Below are 26,625 nucleotides of genomic sequence, written 5' to 3'. Positions count from 1 at the left end.
CCTTCCTCTTTTTTTTCTTCTTCTTCAGTGTTAGGGATTAGACATAGCACCTTAAACACGCCACAGTAGCACTACCACCCAACTGCACTCCAAGCCCAATTGTAAGAATTTTTGGTTACCTTTGCCAATGTGCTAAGTGGTGGCAATATTTTAAAAAGATGCTTCTTTCCCCATGTTTTGGCACTTAGCATAATGAAGAAAATATCCTTCAACAGAAAGAGGGGATCATGAGTAGACACTGCTAATTCGTAGTTATCTTGTTTTTAGCTTTCTTGTTAGAAGATCCCACTTCTGGAAACTGCCTTACGTAATATTTTGGCTGTATTTTTAATTTATTTTGCTTTGATGTGGTTATCATATTATCAGCAGCTTGAATAGTGACACCCTGGAAAATTCTAGAAAACTGAATTCTTGCTTGGGTTAAACTGTTTGGCAAAGAAAAGTCAGGATCCCCTTGTTAAAAGTGATGCTTTCAATCAACAGTAGTTATTGCATTTCTACTCACAAACATGCTTTTAACATTTTATTTTGTTTAGGAAAAGGATTTCACTGTGAGGATTTGTTAAAAAAGTTGTTTGTTAGATGACTTAATGCTGAGGTGTTTATTTCACAGGCCTGATGTTCTGAATTTGATCCTGGAACCCCTGTGAAAGTGAAGGAAGAGAATGGATCCCACTGTATTGTTCTCTGACATGCATCACACACAATAATGTTTCAGAGGCACTTGATGGCGATTTCTGGGGTTCTGTAACTACATAGTGCCTTCTCAAGCCTTATGCAAATACTCTGTCCGTTAGTGTGGTAAGTAGACTTCGGTCACAAGCAGCTGTGTTAAGTCTTGGCCTGGAAAATGGAGCCAATGATACTGAGAAGAAAGCAGTCTAGGAGACTCCAAAGCCGTTTAGATGTTTGTATGCTGATGACGTGTAGACAGTGAATCACTTAGGACCGCTTGTTGCTAGTGCAGGGTATCTCACCGTCAGCGAACATCAGAGTGGTTGGCACTGATGCCCGAGTCTGGGAGTGAAGTTGGTGTTTGGGAAAGGCTGCCAAAAGGGGCTCGGATATGTCCCATCTCCCAACTCTGTGTCTTCTTTTCAGTCTGGTTTGCTTTGTGGTAGCAACGTGGCTACTACACCTTCAGCCTACATCTTTCTAGTTGCCAGGCCCGTGGAAGAGAAGTGCCTGGGTGCCCCCAGCCCTGACAGGCTCTTCTGTTACTGAGAGGCAAATGTGGTGCTCTAACTAGTTTCAAATTATTTCTCTCTAGAGAGAGCAGTATTTTGAACGGAATACAGAGTAGATGTTCCCCAAACAAAAGGTGATGGAGGCTGGGTACTCAAGGAATGCTCACCTCCTTAAAAAGCAGTAGTTTCATGTTTATTGTGAAAAGCTAGTTAGGAAGAAAGTAACTCAGACTAGACTTTTTTTTTTTATTTCTGAAACCAACAACAGAATGACTTTGTTTTGTTTCCTCCCTCCCTCTCTCCTTCCCTCCTTTCCTCTCTCCCTTCCCCTCTCTCTTTTCTGTCTGTCTGTCTCTCTTTCTTTCTCTCTCCCTCCCTCTCTTCCTCCCCTCTCTCTCTCTCTCTCTGTCTCTGTCTGTCTGTCTGTCTCTCTCCTTCTCTCCCTGTCTCTCTATCTCTCACCACTTGGGGCAGACATCCTTCTCTCAGGATGTGTCCTTGGTTTAGTAGGCCTGTGTTTGAACTTCATGTCTTTTCCGGCCAGTGGTGCTCAGGACACAGGGGATCTGAGCTGGTACTTGCAGAGTAAGACAGTGTTTTTCAATAACTACTGTATAAGCAATATACTCTTTGACTCACAAACTAAGCTTATCTAAATTACTCTAACAGTCAACAATTTGATATTTTCTAAGATCAGAATTAAGTTCAAACCAGCCCATTCAGGTCTCAGAGTCTTATCAGAAAAACTGTTTATTCAAAGCTCCCTTGCTAAAAATCCAGGTTTAACACAGGTGGCTGAATTTCCCACGGAGCAGTGGTTGCCGTATCGCCCCGGGAGCTGCTCTGTTTGCACTTCCACAAGCTCTTTCTTAGCTCTCTGAAGTACCCACTGTATTAACTACCTTTTGGCTCACTGTGACAAATACAGAGCAGAAGCAATTTCAAGAAGCCAAGGTTCATTTGGGCTCACAGGTTCCAGGATTATTTCAGTTAACTGTAGTGGCACCGGCAGGTTGGTAGAGTGGCCCCATCTCTGGCAGTAGGATCACATGGTGATGGGTCTGCACGCACTTGAACCAGGAGATGGACAGCATAACAGGAAAAGTCAGGGATAATACACCCCCAATGAACTGTGTCACAATGTTCCCAAGGGTCCCTAACCTCCCAAAATAAAGCTACTAGCTGTCCACCAAGCTTTTAGACACAAGAGTCTCTGGGGGTGCATTTTATAACCCAATCATAACACCAAGACTTTCCAAACTCTAGTGATTCTCGAGTGTCTCATTACCTCTCCTTGTCAGTTTTACCAAGAATCACGGCAAGTACAGTAGCACACAGACACAGCGCCCTCATCCTAATAAACAGTACACCTTTGCTATTACTGATCTGTCTTCATTAAGAAAATTAAAAGGACTTGGTGTTGTGATTTGAATATTTCAGCCTGGCTGAGCCTTTTCTGGGACTGGGTTTAAAAAGCCTCAACTAGGAGAGAGAGATGTTTATGGTTGGAAGATGAAGTTAAATCTAATTTTGAGTTTGCCCTTTAATTAGATGATTGCCTAGCTCATTACATTTAAAAATATCTATTTCCCTATTTTTTGGGTAGTGTTTTCATAAATTTTGTGAGCCAGAGCATTTAAACTAAAGAACAAACAATAGATTTTTATAAAAAGCGTTTATTGGGTTGGGGAGAATGGTCAGCTGGTAAAGTGTTTGCTGTACAAGTGAAAGGATCTACCTAACAAGGTAGGTGAACAGGGCAATGCATGCTTGTAATCCCAGTGCCAGGGAGAGAGACAGGCAGATCCCCTGGGTGTGCGAGGCATACAGCCTAACCCAATCTATGAGTTCCAGGTCAGTGAGAGACCCTGTTCCAAAAACCAGCATGGATGGCCCCTGAGGACCTCTGACCTCTACCTGTACATACAACCACGTGCAAGATTATTTATGTTCCATCCCATGTTTTTAAGATGATTAATTTTTGAAAAAAGTGTTTTTGTTTGCATATATTAATTATACACGATAATGATTACTATTGTGACAGTTTCGTTCATGTCCATAATGAATTTTGATCAAATGATAATGTTTTTTATGTGACCCATTACCTACTATTTTTCCTATCTGTCCTGTGCAAATACTAGCAGGGAGCTATCTGAGGCTGTGTTGATCTTTGCATACCAATACTGCACTAGGAAATGGTATTTTGTAACATTGCTGTATGTGTTGCTGCGTTCTGTAGTGAGCCCAGGACTTTCAAAGGCATCATTCTGATGCTTTAGTTACATTTGCCTTTTAAGCTTAAGTGCTAGTTGGAGCGGATAAACACCATTGATTTCACAATGCTTTTCAACCCTGATGTGGAGCCTTTTGGTTGATTTGATCTCAGGCAGGAGAATCGGAGCAGTGATTGGATTTGGTGGAATGAGACTTTTATCTTGCCCAGACCTCCTCCCTTTGCAGGGGGCTTTCAGGCCAGCAGGCCTGGAGTGGCCATCCTCTGGGCTGCAGCCCCAGCTCTTTGTGTAGCCGTTCCCCATTTCCGTGGATATGGTTTGTTACCTCTATTTGCACTGTAACTAGAAATTTGATAAGGTTATGTGCCTGTCAGATGATTTAGATGTCAGGTGCAGATGAAGAAAAGCAGTTTTGACAAGTCAAACGGCAGTGCCAAGAAAGGGGACGAGGATGACCTGCTGGGAGAAGGAAGTGCCATCTCTATGGCCTCACTTTCTTTCTCTTTTAACTTGAGGTCACTACTTTAACCTCTTTAATTTGTCCCTTCTTAAGTGGATGTGACATGGTGACTTCTGGCTTCTATCTAAAGGGCATTGAAATGGAGGCTTGCCTTGGAGGGGAGATGCTGGCATTTAGGGAGATCTGACTTTGAGTATTCTGATAAAAACATCTGGGCCTGGGAACTTTATCTTTGGCTGAAGCTGAGATTAAGGTCTTACTTAGGATACGGGGTTTATTAATGCCAGTGTCTGTTTGCACGTGGGTGCCGTGGAGAGCCTGCATTTTTAGCAAGCCAGCCTCCCTTGTTTTAGGGTTAGGAAAAAGCCAGATGTTCTGTATGTAGCACATGCTTGCTGCCCTGCTTTGCAGTCAGGGCGGGAACTTCCAGGTGGTGACTTGGTGAGTTCCAATTATTAGTTTGTCATGTCCACGGGACAAGGAGCCACAGCACCTTTGATTAATTAGACCTAACTTTCCTAGAGCCCCTTTGCCCTTAATTGATTAAGTAACATGTCTGAGCATTCTCGATATCTAAGCCCTAGAACAGAGCCCGCTGAATATATTGATTTGTTTTGGCAGCTGTAGCAGGAGAAAATTCCCCATTTTGCAAGTGGTGGGTTAGATGAAGTGACCCCACTAGAGGTTGACACAGCCTCCAGATGCTGCTGGAGTTGGGCTGAAAGTACCTCTAGCATTATGTAATATGGTTTTGTGAAGTCACGTAATGAAGGTAGGTTTTAGGGTATATCTCTTCTGTCTTGATATTCACTCTAGCCTGAAAGCCTGATTCAAAGAAATAACAAATTTACATTCAGGGTAGTTTTGTTTGAGTTTATTTAAAGGACTGAAACACACACAATTCTCATAATAGCTCTTGCTACTGATGTATTGATGGTGCTGACAAAGAGAAAACTCAGACCAGATGGTTTCCAAACAGTGGGACCACCTGGCTTGTTGGCAATGCCAACGTATTCCTGTTTCTCAAAAAGCTGTATTCTCACTTACGTGGAAATGTCTGAGTGTGATGTGCATGGGCCCAGGCAGAATGGCATTCCAAAATCAGGATTATTCAGTGAAGTAAAAGCACCCATGACACCCTCCAACTGACCCCTCTTTCCCATTTAGAATACTCTTAAGAGTCTCATTTTCTTCTTTCTCTTTGTGACTATACAATAAGGCAAAAAACAAAACAAAACAAAAAAACAAAACAAAAAATAAAACATTGTTTCTTGAGATGTTTATTCTAGAGGGAAAAGAAAACCTCTAAATCCTTCTGGAATATTTACATAGACATGTACTTACCTAGCCCCTCACCATGCATCCACCTTGATGGGGCCTCTCAGCAGCAGCAGACAAGAAGAGACTCTAATTGCCCCTAGAATACCCTGTACTTACTGAGTCATGAGACCTGAACATTCACAAGAAGGAAGGTGAGAAAAGCTAGCAATCAATCTACAGATTGGCTTAGTAGATTGTCTCTCAAAATTAACTATCAAGCCTTGGGGAATTTGCTTGAGCTTTTTGGTATCCTTTTTTCCCTCTGTTGAGCTACTGAATTAACTTAAGAGACTTGCAGGACTGCAGACATTTCAGAGTTTCATTTTGAGGTTGGTATCTTAGCTACTCATTTGATGTATACCTATTGGGCATCTAACTAGTAGTGTGAGAAGCCATTAAAGGATCAATACTGACTAGTTACTACAACTCATAGGAAGATTACTTAAGATCTTGTTTATACTGTTTAAAATATTTTAAAGTCTTTAAAAAGAACTAACACTTAAAGTCATTTTGTTAGAAGTCTTTTGAAAGAAATATCAGTATGTTTTCATTATAACTTCATTTTCCTTTAAAGGATACTCTGACTTCTAAATGATCTTCAAATTGGCATCTTGAAGATGATGGGGTGGGAGAGCAAAGACTTCAGGGACAGCAGGTCTCAGTTGGAATCTGTGGTTCTGCTATAGCTTTGGTGGCAGTACTAGCCTTGGATTACTAGCCAGTAAGCCTCAGTTTTCTCTATTAAGATTTTTGACTGCATGTGATACAGAATTCAATCCTTATCATCTCAAAACAAAAGAAAACAAAACACTAGTTTGAAGTTAGCAAGGCAAAAGCTCTAGAGTAGCAGTGTGTCTTCCAGGGTTTCTGCAATACGAGGAATCAGAGGCCATCAAGACAGGTTGTGGAGCTGAATCTAGCCCTGTGGGTTTTGGCAGTGGCAAGCAGAGCCAGGGATAGTTCCAGAGTTTTATATCTTAGAGTTTTAGTTGCCAGAGTGGGAGTCTCCATTTGTGCTCTGTATCCAATCTTCAGGTCTCCCAATCTTGGTGACTTGAACTAGCTTAGTTTGAATGATGGTCTTTGGGTTAGTCCATGGTTAAGGACATAGACCATGAAGAAAGTGAGGATTCCTAAGAATCCCTGGGTGGATGGAGTAGCGACTGGTACGAGTGGGTTTTAGGTGGGCCCCATATAGGTTTTCATATATTTCTTATGTATAAAAAATAGTAAAATAAGTCTTTTACAGAGTGATTTTTTGAATGGTTTGTGAAATACCTGGCACAATGTCTGCTGCCTTCAAGCCCTTAGTAAATGGTAGCTACTATTACATAGCAGGAAGACCTGATGCTACCACTTCTTAACACTGACATTGTAATCAACATGAAGCCTTCACTATTATCCACCAAACCAAGAGGCTGCTATTTCTAGTATGTTCAGTAGTTTCTTTCCCATGGAAGAACAGAACAAGTGCTATATTTCTAGTTTAACACAGATTTTTTAAATTACCTGCCAGATTTTCCTACATGTGTATTGTAAACAAATTTTAACTTGAAGAAAATTGTCAAGTTTTTTTTTGATTAAAAATGGCTGCTGAGCTCCATCAGTGAGGTTAAAATGGTCAACATGGAAGCATTCCTAATACCATTAATGTACACTGTTCATGTGAAGAGCAATTCTTTTCAAATAGTTTTACTTCTCATTAGGTTTGACTTTCATTCTTAGGGATTCCCCTCCCCCTTATATTTGAAAACATGGAGGAAGCATGTTTTCCTATAGATGAGCAGTTTGTGTTTGCCTGATGGAGCATGCCACTGCAGGTGTAGGGGGGCTGTGAGGAGCCATGTTAAAGGCATTAGCAATCTGTTAGGAGCTAGCATATGTAAGAGAGTAGAACTGTCTGTCACTTTCATGAGCTGGGGCACTTGGAGAGTAAGGATAGGCTATTTGATAGTTTCTTATGTTATTTTGTGTTAATTCAACTATTTGTGTACATTTGCTTGGTTCCTAGTTTATGGCGATTTCTTTCTTCATCATAGTTGGAATGAGGCTTATGTTCTAAGTCTCTAACTTCTTGATAAACTATTTCCTAACTGCTCATCTCCCAGGCCTTTATAAGTGAAAACAGGTACTTAAGAGTGTTTCTTGTTGTAATTTTTTGTCCTTGATTTAACTATACACAGTACCTTAGTTCAATTGATTTTAGTAATGTTCTATGCTGTGTGTGAGTTAAGCTGTTGGCATTCAAAAGTCATAATCATGTAGATCTTTAAGGTGAGACTGGCTGTGTAAAGGATAAATAGTTAAAAGGATTTGTGTATTTAGGCACCAGTTTTCTTTGTCAGTGTGGCTTGTTTGTTTGTTTATTTATTTATTTTTGCTTTGAATCAACATTTTCACCGTTACCACACTTTGGGCTTTGGTACCCCACACCTGCTCACCGTTAATTGGACATGTTGACGATTTTGTTGCTATCAGCCGTGATATAATAGAATGATGTTTGTGGTGACATGTAGGCTGGGTTACTCTCGACTCTGAGTGGTTCTCCTTGTCATTTTGTGACACCATTTTGTGGATCTATCGTAGGTAACGAAGGGGCTAAACTTGAAGCTGTGCCGCTTGTCTGACATCCTTCCCTAAGAACCGCTCAGTAGTGGTGTATGCCCATCTCTGCCTGTGCACGGAACACTGTTATACCTTATCTGTGTTCAGTTTAACATTTCCCACTTCAGTGTTTTAAAAAATTCTCAGATAAATTGCAAAGTAATGTCAATGAAGTTGCCAGAATGGTGGGATCTCTGCCCTTTGCTAGCTTTGTGACGTCAAACTTCCTTTTTCTATACAATGGGCCAAAATGCCTACCTGCCAGTTTTTACCTGAGACTCTATGTGAAAAACATTTAAATTTGTGTCTCCTGCATTTATTTATTTCTACTTTGAAGAAAAGAGGATGGCAAGAGTTCTCAGCTACTGACGGCATGGTGCTCACCAAATGGCTGCATATTTCACCTGGATGTTTAATCACTGGGATAGAGTAAATACTTGCCTCTGGGAATGGGATGCTCAGTGCTTCATACACATTATCTGCTGAAGTACCTATCTAGTCTGCATTCCCACGATATGGAAAGTGACCAGTGCAGAACTTGGAACATAGTAGACATTACTGGCTGCTAGGCATTATCACCATCTCATTTAACTATCACACAAAGGTGCTGTCAGTATTTTACTACAATTATACTTGTTTTGTCCTTGAGGAAACAAAGTCTCAGAGAGGTTAAACATCCTGCTTGAGGTCACATAGCTAGTCAGGGGTGCAGCTGGAGCACAAGACCAATTTATCCTTGGCTGAGTCTCTCCGTTAACTAATCACACATAGTCAAGTATCTTGACCATTATGGAGGAGCTGATACAGAAATTAATGAAAACATTATGTATTTTTAGGTTGTTATATATTTAGATTACTTGTTTTGTAATAAAATATAGGCTTAACTTTTGATAAAGAGACCCCTGAATCTGATAGAGTTGGGTGTTATTACACGGAAACCTGAAAAATTTGGAAACATCTCCAAGTGTCTTTATGTTGCTATGGAAGGCTAATTTGAAGACAAGAATTCATGGAAATTACTTTTAATGAATTTTGATTATGTTTTGAAGAGGTAATTATAACTTTCATTTTATTTAATTAACCATGCATTTACAAATTGTGGTATTAATTTGTAAAAAGCAAATTTACCTTTGAACTCAATTCTTTGACTTAGTATTTGTTAAAATTAACTTCACCTTTAATCAAATTTTCCTGTGTAGTGCTTAATTCCCACAGGGTATTATTGTAGGTGAACCAATGTTTTGCATTTTAGGCTTTAAAAACATAAGACCAATACCAAATAGTAACCAATCTTGAAGTGGTTATTAAGTCTCTAATGTGTGCACAGCACCAAGCCAAGGAAGCATATGGCCCACATTCTCTAGCATCTTGGATTCTATTGAGCCACACAAGGCAGTACCATTTTGCAGATCAAATGAAGAGTTTTGCATGTAGTTTTATGATGCTATATTCCTCACAACCTTCCCGTGAGCAGAATGTGATGCATCTATTGTGTTTTGCAAGGCAGTGGAATTGGTCACTGATCTCATTGTATCAGAAATTAAATCACAAGCACAGGAACATGAATCAGTAGTAAATATGCCCATAGGCTTTAGGCTTCTATTAAGCATGTTTCCAACAAGCTGTTTTAAGGCTAAACTCCCCTCTCCTTCTGCCCTGGCCCATTGTGATATGCCCCATGGGTCCCCTTGAACGTCTGATACTCCTCATTAGCTCATGTTTGGAATCCCCTTTATATACATCCTTTCATGCTCTGGATGTTTCCCCCCTACTTTTATGCCTCAAGTTTCTGCTGTTAGCCAAACATCTCCATTAGATGAAGGAACTTAGAATGGCTGACTTAACTTTCTGTAAGTGGAGGTTCATTGGCTAGATCACGTGTCTTTGGTTCATGAGTGAATCTGCATTTATCAATCTTTATTCATCTACATGTGATTTTAATTTCATCTCTAGGTATAAGATGTATGTACTTGTGCATTACAAGTCTATGTACACAAACATGCACATATGTGATCATGAACACGTATGCATGCATCTATATCCATATATCCATACAGATAAATACTTAGAATGCCAATACGTGGACAAACATAATATAACTATATTGTATAACATTCTATATTTGAAATTACATTTTTAGTTATTTTGCAAAAAAAAAAAATACTAAAAACCCAAATGGCCAATTGTGTGACTTTCTTACATTTGACATTAAAATTGCAGTGTGTGTGTGTGTGTGTGTGTGTGTGTGTGAGAGAGAGAGAGAGAGAGAGAGATGCCTATAGTTTCAGTACTTGAGAGATTGAGACATGAGGATCGTGAGTGAGTACAAGGCTAGCTTGTGATACATAGCAAGATACTGTCTGAAAAAAGTCCATTTTTTCCAAGGTGTCTTTATTTAGTGTTGAATGGATAAGATTATGAGAAAGCAAGACCAGCTTCTCTCCCCAACCAGGTTCTGCACATACTCTTTCTGACCTCAGGCTGCCATCTTGGATTTTCCTTCTCATCTCCTTGCCTTCCTGTCCCACTTGAAGAGATTGCACAGCTGCCTGATAGCTCTCCAGGAAGGCAAGGTCCTGAGGTTGGATCCAGAGCTTGGCTGCATCCTGTGGCCTCAGAGGTGCTTGCTGATGGAGGGGCACTGGTTAAGGGTTTCCTACACTGCCAGCCCTGCCTGAGCCCTTGCTTCCCTCCTGTCCCTCTCCAGAGAGAGCTATTGGAATGAAAGTCAGTTGTGACGTAGCTCTCCTGACGATCTTGTCTCAAGAGGAAGAAAAGCCAGCATCCCTTGGGAATGCACATGGCCACTCTGCGCCCTCTTCTTCCTTTCATCTCCTCCTTACTTCTGTTCATATAAAGTTCATAGAGCCAAGTAGCCTTCCTCAGCATTCCAAAGGTAGAGCCCTGACACCACCAGGTCCCAATATCTGGAAAGCTCTGCTCAGAGGTGGGTGTGGAATTCCCTTTGCTCCCAGCCCCTGCAGGGCTTACTGAAAAGTCAACTTCTGTTTGGGGTCTCCTCCCAATACCCTATTTCCAACACTGCACATGCCACTGTCTCGCATCACTTCCTTTGGAACTTTTCACTGGCATCCCCTTCATTTGATTTAGATTGTGCCTTCTACACCTCTGCATTGTGATATAAACTCAGTGAGGGTAGGGAGTATTCATTTTTCTTTGAGGTGTTGTTTCCACACCTGGAACAATACCTGACTGAGCGAATGACTGACTAAGTAAAATCTCAAGGGGGACAGTCCAGAGAATTCCATGCCTCGGAGGCCATTGTTATGTGTGCAGTCATCATGATACACTGTTTTTGAGAAACAGTTGAGTAGATAAAAGACCTGATGTCAAAATTTTATACGCAATGCTGAGCACAAGGGAAGAAAAAAGCGTTTCTTCTTTTTTCTTTTCTTACTTCGCTGGGGAAAGGCCAGGAGACGGGCAGCTGATAGGAGGCTCAATAAATACTTGAATCAATGTGTCAGGTGAGTTAATTCATAAGCACACTGTGGTAGCAGTTATTTTCCAAATCTGTGTGTTGAGCTGCGTGTTCTGGCTCTCATCCCTCCCCATGTCCCTCTGGCGGATGGCGGGCCCGTGTAGAAGCCATTTTTCTTTCCTGTTTGTGAGAAGGCTCTCTGATCTCGAGGTTTGAACTCTTGTCAGTTCCTCCTTGCCTTTCCTCTTCCTGAAACATTTGCCGGGCCACTCCCATGAGCCACTGCAGGTGTTCCTTGTAGCGGGGTAGGATGCAAGTGGGTGGGAGTGTGGAGAAGACAGTTGACTAATGGCTCCGTGGCTCCCTGGATATAGTAAACAAATACTGGGTGGTCGGCGCTTGAGTGGGTGTCGAGAGTGTACCGCACTATTACAAAGGAAGAAACAGCTTCTAAAACACCGAGGAGCATTTACAGAGAAGATCGCACACTTTCCAAACAAGTCTCTTGAGTAGGCAGACCCAAACCAAACTGCGCGTAGGTGTCTTGTGAATGTGGCGAGGTGGACTGCCGGATGCTAATCAGTGCCAAACTTACGATGCCAGTGTTCAGTGTATTTTCTCTTTTATTTCTTTCTCTGGAGATCAGTATTTAAGACACACATCAGAAAGAATGAATTATGGTGCTTTCTCTGAAGCGGCTGAAGGATGGAAGGGTGTGACTTGTAGACTGGCCTCCCTGGAAGGTCTCCATGCTTGTTATCATTACCTTGGGGTCTTTTCATATCTCCATTAGTTGACTACCCTGTCTCTCACTGTGCTCACTACCAGCAAAGCGGACTGGCCTCTCTTAGCAAGCTGATACACTGAGAGTGTGCTTTGGGCCTGTGTGTCTTCAGACTTGTGCCCTATGCCTTGGTGAATGCTGGGAGAGTGAGGTTAGAAGGCCAAGCTCACTCAGCGTTTTCTCGGCAATAAAAATATAACCATTTATTGGATCACTTATTTATGGCAATAACTAAAGTAAAGGTCTTAGGACTTTTGGAATTTATGGAGAATATTAAGGAAAGTGTGGAGAGAAAATTAGATATTCCTAAGCTGAAACTGATGAATTTCCTAAAATTTTCCATTTGTTTTTAATCAAAGTTTTAAATTTTTTTTCTTTCAAGCTCATCTGGCCAAAGAAAATCTTCCAGTAGCCTCAAGGCTAAGGATACTTGGCAGGATTGAGTTTATAAATATGGGTGCCATTCAGTGAATGGTCCCACTAAGAGAACTTTCAAACCTATTCAGGATCCACATTTGCAACAAACCCATAATAATTTAACTGTTAACTTGAGGCTTTTACTTCTGAATGCAAAACAGACATGTGGTTCCATTGTTCTTGATTTGGGCTTAAAAAAAAGATATTAATGTGAACACGCAGTCATTAACAAAACAAGTGTTTCGCTGGTGGTACAAACTGTCACTGGACAAGTAATAGGAGATAGACTTTGTAGAGTTTATCTGTGGTTGTTCCAGCCCCCAGCTCCCTATTAGTCGGTTTCTTTTAACTTACTGGTAGTGCTGGGATTGAACCCAGGCTTTGACCTTGCTAAGGTTCCATCCCAGTCTGCTCCGCTAACACCCTTTTTTAAAAAAGACAGACTTTCACTGTGTAGGTCGGGCTTATCTGGAACTCGGTTCTCCTACCTTACCTTCTGAATGCTGAGATTACAGGATTGTGTCTCAACACACACACAAGCATTTTCATAGCTCTGCACACAGCATACCAAGGGTCAGTGTGAGGAGCTTTCTAATTCTGAAGTGTGGCCTTCTTTATAAATATTTGCATAAGTATTTATCTACTCGACATCTGTCAGTGTACAGTGTAATCGTATCCATATGCTTTGCTGTATGACATAGAAGGGAATTTTGTACAGGCAGGGCTGGCTGTTGATTTGTGTCCCTCCTACTCAGGGCAGCCCAGGCTCCAAGTATTGCTTTTTCTCTGACAAGATGGGCCTTGTACTATATTTATAATATTAACTATAATATTTAATTTCCCTTTTCTACTTTTTTCTTCTTCAGTAGTGGCCATTTAAAAGGCAGCATTGATGGTGATAATAGTAACCATTGTGAAATACTTATATGTACCAGTTAGTCACACACATTTACTGGGTCATTTGATCTTTTCCCTACATTCAGTTAAATAACTTCTGTTGTTATCATCATTTAACAGATGAAACCTGAAAGGCACAGAATGGTTAGGTAGCCTCCTGAAGACCAGACAGGTCACAGGGAAAGCTTCCGGACCGCAAACTGCCTGCTTAGTTCCCTCCCCACCCCCATGCCTCTCAGGTAATTCTTTCTGAGAGGTGGGCTGTGCATGGCGACATTGCTTCCAATTCCAGCAGCTTCTGGGGTCCCTGCTTATCCTGAGTGGGAGCTGTGATTCCTGTTTACCTCTCTCTCTCTCTCTCTCTCTCTCTCTCTCTCTCTCTCTCTCTCTCTCTCTCTCTCTCTGTGTGTGTGTGTGTGTACGTGTACATATGAATTTCCCTCTTTCTTGTCAGGTCAAGTACAAAAGAGATTTTGAAGAAAGTAAAGGGAGAGGCTTCAGCATCGTCACAGACACTCCGGAGTTGCAGAGGCTGAAGAGGACCCAGGAGCAAATCAGTAATGTAGGTGCCCCTTTTCTTGATGATAGGGTGACTCTGGTATGTGTCTCTGAATGTGAATGTGAGATAAGTAAGTGTGAAGCATATCTGTTGCTGAGTGGTATTTAGTCTACTTGTAAAATATGCCAACTTCACCTATTAAATCCTTGCCCTCGGATTTCTTCACAGCCTAGCAGTTAAAATTCAGTATCTTCATGTATTTTGAATATCTGCAAGCCTTCAAATTTGGTCAAAATTAAATGTTTATTATTAAAAATTCTAACAGTTTTTTTCCTGTAGATAACCATATAAAGTTAGTATATACTTTGAGTATATTAAAAAGAAATCTGATATTTTCTAATTATGTGTGTACTTTACATATCTGTAAATCATAAGTTACATTTAATTTTAGAAATAAACATATGTATATGTATATGTAGTTACTTTCTACTTGGAAGCCACATCTTTTGAGTAATATATTTACCAGGATAACAAAAATTGGGACTGGCAGAAGACCAAGGCACGTTAGAATGTGAATTTAGTACTTACTAAAGTTAAATAAACGGTTCATTCTTAACTTTTGTAATTCATATTTATGGTTGTATTTCTCCCAAGGTATTATATGAAATGTGTCAAAATGTATTTTTCTGCAAAGGAGTAGTTTAATGTTAGATATCAGACCAGAAATCAATAGCTGGGTATGATATAGTTGTGAGCAAACATGCAAACCTCATACTACTATTTCATGAGATTGCGGCTGTCACTTGTACAGGTATTACAAGTAGTGTATATACATACTTTGTGTATGTAGATGTTATAAGTAATATAGCTGTAATTTCTAGGAAATACATATAGTTAGCAGATGGATTTAAATTTGCTGATACTGGGCCATGATCATGAGATACATGTTCATATAGGTATATATACATATACATACTATTTGCAGCTAGAATTTAGCACGTAATTTTTGAAAATGTTATTTGTCAAAACTTCAAGAACATAAATATTTGATGTTTAAAATGTTATTTCAAGGCTGGGAAGAGGTCTTTCTTTTTATCACATTCTCTAAGGTTTATCCTGTTTGGTCTTTATGTGGACATTTTATATTAGAATTGATTTTTTCATTTAAAGAGAAGGAGTTGACTTCTAAGACCTTATTATATCCATCCCTTGGTTTTTCTTATGACTCTTTGGAGTGCCAATAATGAATGATAAAGATAATTACTGTCATTTTTCCCATTCATTCTTTGCTCAAATCAAAACCCATTCTTGTTTAAAAAAAATACAAACTAGGGGTGTATTTCATGGCTAGTTCTGCTCAGAGTTTTAAAATGTTATACCCACTACAGTTCTATCTCAAATGTTCAACTAGCATAGAAATGTATTTCTCAAAGAACTAAACAACTCTACTTGAGACATCCCCATGACAGCCAGCATGAGGACTGCAGCTCATTGAAAGGTAAGCCTTTTCATGTATGTTCAAATTAAGCCAATGTTCATAAGTAATTAGAAAATAACTGATCATTTCACCAAACTTTATCATTAGCAGGAATATACTTTATATTCAATGCCAGAGGTCGTTTGCAGATCCATTCTTAACTATGCCAAACCCTTTATAATGCAGGTATGTATTAATCTATAATTATCATGTACATTGCAGGCTATTCAAAACAGCAATGAGATATGGCTTATGAGATGGACAATGGCCAGCTTTAAAAGCATCTAATTAAAAGCACGTCTTAAAACCACTCCCCCTTTGCATTCTCTTGGTGTTAGCAGCTGCAGTAATCACAGTGGTTGTCCTTTTAGCCTCGATGAGGCCTATCAATGGTTGCATTATAGTAGGGAAAAGATTTTACAATATTTCTGTTAAGGCCCTACTTCTGAAGAAGGGAAGCTGCAAAATATTCTGAGGTCTGGTGAGTTTATTACTCATTTATAAGACGACAACTTCATGGAATTTTTCCGTTCTGCACTGGGTTTTCCATATTACTGCAGGGTCTCTTGCTGTGAAAAACCTGACTGATCTGAAAACCACCACATCGGTTATTCTAGTTCTCCAGACCACTTTCATTTAAACCCATTGAACAGTATTTGAACAAAATCCACGCAGATAGTTTTGAGTGTGGCCTGGGTTGTTTCTGTTTTGAGAGGAAGAAGTGAGCAAGTGTCTAAACTGGGAAGACTCTAGTATCTTCCTGCTAGAGATGGTTGGGTGGAGCTCACCTTGATGACAAGAAGAGATGAGGTTTGTGAGTTGAGTCTTCCGTTAGTCCCCAGGTGATGGGGAAGCTGAGTGATCATTATAGCCTATATTTTTCTTTTTGATCTACTTTATAGAATATATTTCCAGTTCATTTTACCTTTGGATATTTAGTGGCTCTGTCTAAGCTGCTGTTAATCTCCTTTGGACTGAGGAAAGTATAAAGACATGAAACTGTGAATTTAATAACTCCTAGGTGTTTGGAGTAATATGTTATGGATGAGTGGGCATTTTTGATTGCTTGTATGTGTGTGTCTGTCACTGTTATGAAAAAATTTTCAGACACTCTCATGTTCATTTGTCTAGGAATTGAAGTCATTTGGAAATATCAGCTCAGTCTGCAAATGTTACAGGGGCGAAGGGATACAGCCGAACCCTAAATTTCGAATTTTGAGTAATAAAAGAAGTACATGTGGGCTAGCCCTGCCTTCTTTATTTTGGTACCCATAACGACAATGTAGTGAACACAGGAGATGTATAAGTGCTGGCTTTTAAGGTGCTTCTGCCACAGTACCCAGGAGAGCTGCAGAAAGACCAAGAAAAGAGGTGGGGCTTGGAGTTTACGCACCCATAGGAAAGAAACAGACTTGACTTTTAAAATAAAGTTCTCATTTTTTCCCAGTGATGTTCTGATGATGTCTTCATTTTAATTCAAGATGTTCATATCAGAGGAAGTTTGACTGTCTGGGGCTTAGAAATTTTTTTTTTAAGTGGGAAGTCCAGGTGTTCAGCTGAAAAATCTAATAGAGGACAATGTTTACAAGTTCAGGTTTTGTTTCAGGTCAATCTGCAGCAGCATGCAGCTGGGGAGCTTTGTGGAAAGTTCTGTCTTAGGATCTCAGGGTTCTAATGGTTTTCACAATTGAGTCACTCTGTTGTCATATGGCTCCTTTCACCCCCAAACCCTTACATCTCTTTACATGTTTATTAACCATAGTTTAGGAAGGTACATGTACAGAAGTGAATTGGGGAATATTGAGCCTATGGGGAACATTAAACCATATTTAATCTCATCCATATGGAGATTGTTGTTACTGCTCTAGTTTCAGGAGGTTCCCACCCTTCACCCTCTAAACAGCGTGGGTCTTCAACCACTAAACAGGGTGGCAAGGCAGTGAGCTGCTCAGCACACATGGCAGGGACTTGGTGTGGTCTGCCAGAGATAACTGATGGATTTCCCTGTGTTGTGTATGCACACATAGAGGCTGCACTTTAATTAGCTCACACAGTCTGGGGATGAATTGGGAAATAAAATGGTAAAATCTAGCCCCAAGAGGTTTTTAACAGCCTTCATGACATAGATAAAAACTAGGTGTTTATTTTCTAATTGATCATAGGTGGAAGAAAAGTACCATATGAAGAGGAAAGAAAAAGAAACCAGTGAGAGAGTCCTAGGCTTTTTCAGACTGATGGAAATAGTAAGTGTACCATTATCAGATCTGCCTGTCCTCGCTGCATAGTGGGAAGAGTTTTGTGTGCCTATGTGTGTTTTATACCATTGCCTACCAGACTATTTCTCTTACTCTGTGAGTGCCTATAATTTTGATCATGTACCCTGTTTCCCAACTATACTTTTTTTTGCTACCACTTGCAAACCAGCATACCCATTCATAAGAAAAGCTTGCTTGCTTTGCAAGAAAAGCTAAGATCAAAAGCTGTCTGTAATTTGATACTGAAATGTAATTAATTCTAACTCTTTTGATATAGCCACATAAATTTTCATTGACTTAGAATGTAAAATAAATTATACACCCATTAATAAACTCACAAGGACATTGCTGATTTAGTTCCCCGGGACTTTATGAGTTAGCTTCAGAAATATTGGATTATTGGAACTAAATAATTGAATACAGTGTCTATGGACTATTAAAAGATTTGATTCAAAGTTAAGTTGAATGTGAGGGTGAGCGTGAGAGGGTAGGGGCGATTATCTAGGGATTTGGTCTCTGTTTGTAATTTAAATAAATCATTTTGACAGAGACTGACTGTAACCATGTTCAGCTGCTGACAGTGTGAAATTGAGTTGTATGGTGGACAGAAGACAAGCAGTCAAGAGAAATCCCCAAAGGTAAAATTTGTTATGTAATTGGGTCAACTCATGCATGAGAAATGCATGCTAATTGTAAACTGGTGGCAAAATTACCCTGTAGGAGGCAATTAGGTCTTATATGAATCCAAACAACTGACATGGGTAACTTGCTTTCTTTTTGTACACAGCAAACACGGCAGTGGTTTTTGAAAGGAGAGAAAGATAAAAATTAGAGAGTCATGCAGCATACAAATGGATATTTTTTGTTAATTCTCCTCCTTATATAAGAAATATAGCACGCATCATTAAGTAAAAATTTACATGAAAGCTCTCGATTTGAAGTAGTTCAGCACACACTAATTTGTAAGGAGAATGGGGTGGCATTTTGTTATGACCCATTGCTAGTTTTATTAACATAATCAATTAGTTATGAAGTTGATGGGTAAGAACTGAGCCCTTGAAGGCGTGTAGTTTTAGAGTGAACCTCTATGTTCCTCGAACAGCCTGCATTCTACCTCCAGCTCATCTCCACTAGTAACTCTGACGTGATCCAACGCAGCAGTGGGTCACTAGCATGCTTTCTGAAGGCAGAGATCAAGTGTGTCAAAAAAAGTAGTGGGACAATAGCGCATATTTTCCTTATAATGTCTAACACATGTTCATGAATAGTTCATGCGTTTTGGAACACTTTGACACACTGTTTAATTAGACCCTCTGAACAACCTCTCTCCTCAGGGAAAGGATTTCTATAAGGAACACTTAGACTTTCCTGAGAAAAATATATGGAAAATTACCTTTTGGCCTTTTCTTTCCCATTCATGGTTTCCCTCACACCTGGCTTTGCTTTATTTTTTCATGTAGGGCAGAACTTCAAAGGCTGATCTCTGCTTTTTATCCCCAATTTTTTAGCCACAGTCACTTAAAGAAACAAATATGTCTCAGACCAGTAATTACTTGTGCATGGCAAGAACAGGGCCTCTTGCTAAATAGCCTTGTCTTGAGGGGTGGTTGGAGAAGAACCACCACAACGCGAGCGAGCATTAGCACCTGTGACTTCTGCTTGGAGACAGAGATGAAGGGTCCAGGGATGATTTCTTGAGGTGCTGCTTTTGCGAAAGTCTGTCTCCCCGTTTCTTTTTCTTCCATCCCTCCGCATCCAGCCTCTCTTCCTGCTTCACTTCTGCGGCAGCCCCATAATTGGTCGTTTCTCCTTCCAAGCTCCTCTTGCTCTTTCCGTTGTGTCTTAAACACCATTGTCAGATGACTCTTTCCAAAGTATCCGCTTCACCAAGACCTTGCTGTGACCCCTTAAAAACCCTCCTGTGGACCTCCCCTTTGAGCAGGATGAAGTGTAATCTCCTATGCCCTTTATCGGGCTCTAGTGACCTTTTGCAATTGCCTGAACTATTTCCGGCCTTATCTTTGCTGCTTGTCAACACTGTTTGCCCATTTCTTCTAGGCCTGGACTTTAATCTGTTCTGGACTTTCCTATGAGTCATTCTTCTTGTTTGGGCCAATTTGACACTGCTAGGAACTGAAGTCCTGACCCCCTGACCCCAGGTGTGCACTCACCAGACAGCTGGTGATCTTCCTCACCTCTGGAACAGTTCCAGGGCTCTGAGGAGGGAGTATAGTCATTTTCTACCATCATTTCTCACATTATATTCCACATGTTGGTTGTAATTAGTATTTTATGTGCCTAATGGTCTTTCTTCTCTAACTTCAAGAGAGTGAGAATCATATACTCTTTCATTTATTATTTCATAATCTCCAAGAATGCACAGCACGGCACGTTGTCTCCTTTATTCAGGACATGTCCCAGTCTATTAGTTGGATTTCTGGAGTAGAGTTTTGATTCTTCTTGCCCCACTCCAGGTTGTTCTCCACATGATTTCTTGCAAATTATTCCTAAAATGAACATTGGATTGTGTCATGGTCTCTCTTAGAATCTGGCCTTGGCTCCCTACTGCCTTCAGGATAAAACGAAAAATACTTTGCATGGAAAGTGAGACTATCCCTGGTTTAGCAAGAGCTGAAACTTGGAGCTTTGGTGGCCCTCTGAGCTCCATGGACTTATGCTTCTGATTAGAAAGCTTGTTGCCTCTGCTGGCTCAGTGGTTCCCCATTCAGTCTTGACCCTTCTTTCTATCTCGTTATTCTTGTCCTCTGCTTCCATAGGACCTCTGGTGTTTTCTCCTCTGGCCCATGTTGGACTTCAGAAAGGTGTGATACAGCACAGTGCTAACCTGGAGAACGAAGGAATTGACCTCTGCCCCCATCATTTTTTGGACCAGTTTGACTTTCTACATACTTGTCAGTCCTGGCTCATAAAATCTTTCCTAAGATAAATGCCACAGTAAAGGGGAGGACTAATTCTCTCTCTGTCTCTCTGTCTCTCTCCGTCTCTGTCTCTCTCTGTCTCAAAATATTAAATAATTAATGTTACGTCCTGGCCACAGTTTCCACTCCCTTTTCTCTTCCCAGCTCCCCCCACAACCTCCTTGGTTCCCACCCCCCCAATCCATTCCTTCTCTGTTTCTGTTTAGGAAAGGGTAGGCTTCCCATGAATATCAACAAAATATGGCATATCAAGCTGTAGTAAGACTAATCACCTCCCATGTTTTAAGGCTGGGCAGGGCGACCACTGTGAGGAGTAGGGTCCCGAAAGCTTGTTAAAGAGTCAGAGTACAAGATCTCCAGTGACCAGACTAGTGCTTGGTATGTAGCCCATGCCCGGTAAGTGTGTATTGAATAACAAATGAAGCAATCACCTGTAAAATAGTAATGTATTTTGAGTTTTCTTTCTCATCAAAACCCCTCTTTAGAGGGACCTTTAGTTTTAGAAGTTACTGTGAATTTTGTCATTCTTGTTTATGTTGCTTTTTACTACTTACTGTGTGTGTGCGCACCCTACTTAAATATGTGGCAACTTCGATAGTTTTATTGGATGACTGTAGCAATACTTCTTCAGTAAAGTATGATCCATGGCTTCCTACTGTGTCACCTAGGAATTTAACTATATTGAAAATATAAGAACTACCTCTGTTCTAGAACATTGTAGCTAGAATATCAAAACAAACAAACACCAACACCACCAATAAAACAAACAAACAAAAAATTCCAAACCAAAACCCACACAAATTTACAAGAACTGCTTCAGTGGTGTACAGTTTCATAGTGCCCTGGCAAAGCACCTGCAGAAGCCACGCAAGGGAGGAAGGATTTATTTGGTTCCAAGGAGACAACCTATCATGGTGGAGAAAGCCGAGGAGAGCGGCTGAAGCGGTAGAATATTACAGCATAGGCTTCTTCAGACCATGGCAGTTCAAGGAGCAGAGAGCTCCAGTCAGACCAGAAGCATCTATCACCTTCAAGGTCTGCCCTTACCGGTGTATATATGCCAGCTAGGTACCGTGTCCCCAGATTTCCATAACCTTCCAAAACAGCACTACCAGCTGGGGGTCAAGTATTCAAACACAGGCGCCTCAAGGTAGGAGGAACATTTCACATCCAGACCATAATGAGTTGATATCGCAAAATACCACAGGCTGAGTGCTTCAAAGAACAGGGGTTTATTTTCTCACTGGTCTAGAGCCTGGGTGTGTTAGGTCAAGGTTGAGTGCGTTGGCCACTAGTGAGGACTTTCTTCCTGACCTGTAAACTATCACTGCCTCCCCCTTGGGTCTTTCTGTGACCTTTGCTTGTATGCAGGTGTGTGGGGGGAGCTCTGAGGTCTCCTCTTCTTACAAGAGCATTGGTCCAATGAGGTTAAGGCTCTCCCCTTATGACCCTCATTTTACTTTGGTTTAAGTTCTTTTCTTTTTCCTTTTTGAGACAGGGTTTTTCTATGTGACAGCGCTGGAACTCTCTCTGTAGACCAGGCTGGCCTCAAACCCACAGTGATCCGCCAGCCTCTGCCTCCTGAGTGCTGGCATTAAAGGTGTGTGCCACCACCACCTGGCTTGTTATGAGATTTTTGAGGGCAAGCTAAAGTTCAAATTTTTTGTTGTCTTAGTTTTTGTGTTTAGTTTGGCTTGGCTTTGGATTTAGAATCAGTGTCTCTCTTTGTTGCTCAGGCTAATCTCAAATACCTGTGTTCAGATGATCCTCCTGACTCACCCTCCTGAGTCACTGAGACTGTAGGCATGGTCTATTGTACTTCAATTTTATGTTTGAAACCTTTAAAACAAGTGCTTTGTCTATAAAGAATAAGTTAGAAATGGAAGTTGCCTCCATTTCTGACATGAGTGTCTTACATGAGTATGCATGTATGTGAAGTAAACTCTGGCTGTGTACATCACATTACACCAGGCCTTGTGGGTTTAGAAGAGAGAAACAAGTTCTTTTTGTATGCCTTTCATTTTCACACCAGGACATATGGAGTGGACTGGTATGGCCTAAGCAAAGGTAGAGGGTCTAGTCAATGGGTTATGAAGCATCAAAAGCAGGGGAGGGTTTTGTATGTCTCAGTACGTCAAAGGTTGGGACATACGACATATACATGTCGGGGTGCAGGAGAGATCCTGTTACTAAATTGGGAGTTGGGTCAAGATTGCCAGAGGAGCTACTATATTTTCAGGCATGTCTATTTTGGGTGTGTATAAATACAAATGAGGATTTAAAGAGAAAGCCACTTTGAGAACTTGTTAACTTAAACATTTTAAAGTGTTTCCTGTGTGTAAACACTTAGGAGATAGGGAATATGAGAAATGAAACAGGCATGTCCTTGACCTCAGGAAGCTTGTAGTCTCTGAAAGGCTAAAAGTTAATTGTCATAGCAATACTTTACACTGAATTAGACAATGCATCTACTCAGCTGTGATTAATGCTTCATAGAGGGAGATAATATGTTAAGATGCGAAGAATAACTGTCCCGTGTTTGGAAGATGAAGAAATAGAACTTTTGACCTTACTATTTAAAAACGATTTAAAAATGGTCTTACTGAGGGGTTGGGAAATAGCTCAGTAAGTAAGAATACTTCCTGTGTAAATGTGAGGACCTGCGTTCAAAAGCTCAGAACCCTTGTAAAAGCTGGGCATGGTTGAACATGACTCCATCACTGTGGGGCAGGAGAGAGAAGAGGACTTCTGGGTCTCGCTGGCTGCCAGCCCAGCTCCAGGTTCAGTGAGACTCTGTCTCCGGGGAATGAGCTGGAGAGCGATGACGCAGGAGCTCAAAGTCTTCCTCTGCCCTCTGCATGTATGTGGGTGTGCACACCCATAAACACATATATACATTTCACATACACATATCACACACACACACGCACACACACACAAGAATTTTACTGAGTGGTTTACCCTGTTGTAAAGTAATAGGTACTATTTATTTTATTTTGTTTTCTCATTTTTCTGTATCTATTTTTCCCAATTCCCCCTTTACCTGTCAGCATGGATTTCTCAAAATACTCTAAATTAAATCAAACTACCCAAATTGCTTAGCAGAAGTATAAAACAGGAAATGTAGATTTCCTCAAAAAACAAATCGTACTATCATCCATAAGGTGGCACAAATGTCTAATTATGGAAAAATATTGGTCAGTTTTTTAATTTAATGATGGCTTAAAGAATATAATATATATATATATATATATTCACACATACAACTGTTCTAAATATACTTTGTCTATGTTTGCTTTTGTGCTTATGAAAAATTTGAGAAGTCCAATGCGTAATTATGGCTATTTTGTATTTGTCTCCTTTCCCCCTCCTGTCTGTGGAGTCATAATTTTAAATCTTGGGGTTTTCACAAGAGCACCAAGAACGTTAAGAAAACATCTTGCCCTTTAAAGACACATTTATGACTGAGCTAGCTCTCTAGGAGTAGACGCTGTGTTTCCCTGCATGCGTGGCATGTCTGTGCGCCTTTGAGTGGAGAGCTGGTGTGGGAGACGTCAGCACTGGTTTGTACGGTTTGGTTTCTCTCTTCCATGTTCTTGGCCCAGTCTGTGCTGACAACGAACCACTGGGATATCCCCTCGGTGCTTTGGGGTCTTTTCCTGCCAAATATTGTTCTCGTGCAAGATTAAATGGCTGAATCAGTGTGGCCCGAATCTTGATCCTGCTGAGAATATTAAGGCTCCCGCGGGCTGTAATACAGATTGGCTGGCGAGAGCTCTGCTGGAGAAATAAACTGAGTTTCTCTAAATGAATCTAACAACTGCTGTGAACCTTTGTGTGTCCTGCAGCATGAGTCTGCTGCTGGCAGTTAACCATTTATTGCCCTCATTTTCTCCCAAAGTTGCTCCAGTCCACCCCTGTGCATGGATTGTAAACACTTTCATAAATTTATTTCACATTCATTTTTCTGCCAGATAAGCCATTTGAGACATTAAATTACTAAGTACTCTGAAGGGTAAGTCCCTATTTACTCTCTTTCTTTAAGGAGGAAAGCCATATTTTTGTGTGCTTACAGAATAAAAGGGCTGTGGTGTCACTGAGAGAATTCAGAAGGCCACATCACCCGGTTCTTTAGAGTCGATGAACTAACGTTGAACATTTTGATCACATGCCAGTGGTCAGAAGCATATGGCACACTTGGAAGGCAGCAGAACCGATACAGAAATTATTTACAGTGCTCCCAAACTTGATTCCATTACTATTGGTGTTTTTAGGGCTAGATTAAAACTGATAAAACTCTAAATTCTGCAAAGATAATGGTGCTTCAGCAAAGGACTAAACTTAAAAGTCGTTGAGAACAATCGCAGACTCCAAAGCATGGAACACACCTACTAATGTGAAAATAAAGGTGTGTTAGGCTGTCTGTAGTCTTCTGTATACGTTTAGTGAACTCTGTTTGGGGGGCCCCTTTCCTGACTTACATAGGAGAGTGTTCTCAGTCTGCCCATGAAGCACCCATCCCATCTGCTTCCCACATTATTCCCATTTGTCTCCTGACACCTTGTGTATCTGTGTGTATATGTGGTTTGTGTGTGGGATGGTTTAGGAAAATTTGTCTGCGACTGTGGCTTGCAAATGGCTAAGCACACCACCATCATAATAAACAACTATTAAATCCATCAGTGCTGTTTTAAACGTTTGCAGATGGTGTCACAGATTACTATTACTGGGACTATAATATATATTTTTAATTTAACATTTCTGCGTGTGTGTGTGTGTGTGCATGTGTAGAGGCCAGAGGACAACTTACAGGAGATAGTTCTCCCCTTCTACCTTGTGCATGCCAGGGAGCAAACTCAGATTGTCAGGCTTGTGGCAAGTCCCTCTACCCAGTAAGCTTTCTTTCCAGCCCTGCAATAATATTCTTAAAACAAATATTTATTTAGAATACATATATATAATATTTACTTATTGCTATAAGCATACAATAAAAAAACTGGCTAGGAGAAGGCTCAGAGAGGCAGAGGCAGGGACTGGAGGCGTGACTCAAAATGATTGTTACTTCTACAGAGGACTGGACTCTGTAGTTAACAACTCCAACTTCAAGGATCCATGTCCTCATCTAGTCTTTACTGGCCTAGGAGAAAGCTCAGAGAGGCAGAGGCAGGGACTGGAGAGGTAACTCTAGTCTAATTTGCCATTTGGTTTGGACACATGACTTTTGAGTCTCATGGGTAGACATTATTGAAGTTTGTAGTCATTCAGAAATAGACTTTGAAGGTACGTTCAAAGAAGGACTCAAAGTGTTAAACTGTAAATTCTCTAAACTCTCATCAATAACTCAAAAGCTGCACCTCTTCTTGTGGAAAAAAGAATACACGTGTTAATCTTAGTTAAATGCCACTGGGGTTTCTATGTCTATAATACTTGATTTCAGTCTTCTGATACTAAGAATGTATACCTGTTTTAAACAGGAACTGTATTACACATCAAAATGGAATATAGAGACTTGTATTCAATGTGGAGTGGAAATAAAATGAGATTTGTACCTATCACCCAGCTCAATAAATAGAACATTTGAAAAGTCTTCCTTTAGCTGGGCGGTGGTGGCGCACGCCTTTAATCCCAGCACTCGGGAGGCAGAGCCAGGAGGATCTCTGTGAGTTCAAGGCCAGCCTGGGCTACCAAGTGAGTTCCAGGAAAGGCGCAAAGCTACACAGAGAAACCCTGTCTCAAAAAACCAAAAAAAAAAAAAAAAAAAAAAAAGAAAAGTCTTCCTTTGAGGAAAACATGAGGGCTCATCACTTGACTAGCTGCTAGCAACACAAGCTTCTTGCTTCTGTCTGCTCGTCCATCCATCCATCCATCCATCCATCCATCCATCCATCCATCCATCCAACCATCCATGCACCCATTGACGTGATTACCTACCTAGCTACATAAAATAATCTGCCTATCTTCTATGTATCTATTTATCATCTATGTATCTATGTATCTATAATCTATCTGTCTGTCTGTCTGTCCATCCATCTGTCTATCTTCTATCTATCTTCATTTTGAGATAGAGTCTTTTTGTGTAGCATGTACTTACTTCAAACTTAGGATCTTTT

The 26,625-nt window shown here is 40.6% G+C and overlaps 1 protein-coding gene across 1 annotated transcript in view; it reads left to right on the top strand.

Moving 5' to 3' along the window:
- Nebl (nebulette) overlaps positions 1-26,625 on the top strand; it is a 359,628-nt gene that overhangs the window by 187,294 nt on the left and 145,709 nt on the right. The window contains exon 4 of the mRNA XM_059263625.1: positions 13,800-13,907. Coding sequence (XP_059119608.1) covers positions 13,800-13,907 — 108 coding nt within the window. The remainder of the gene's footprint in view (positions 1-13,799; positions 13,908-26,625) is intronic.

Source organism: Peromyscus eremicus, chromosome 5 (assembly GCF_949786415.1).
Source record: "Peromyscus eremicus chromosome 5, PerEre_H2_v1, whole genome shotgun sequence".
NCBI classification, from domain to species: Eukaryota; Metazoa; Chordata; class Mammalia; order Rodentia; family Cricetidae; genus Peromyscus; species Peromyscus eremicus.
This window is presented reverse-complemented; position numbering and strand designations above follow the sequence as displayed.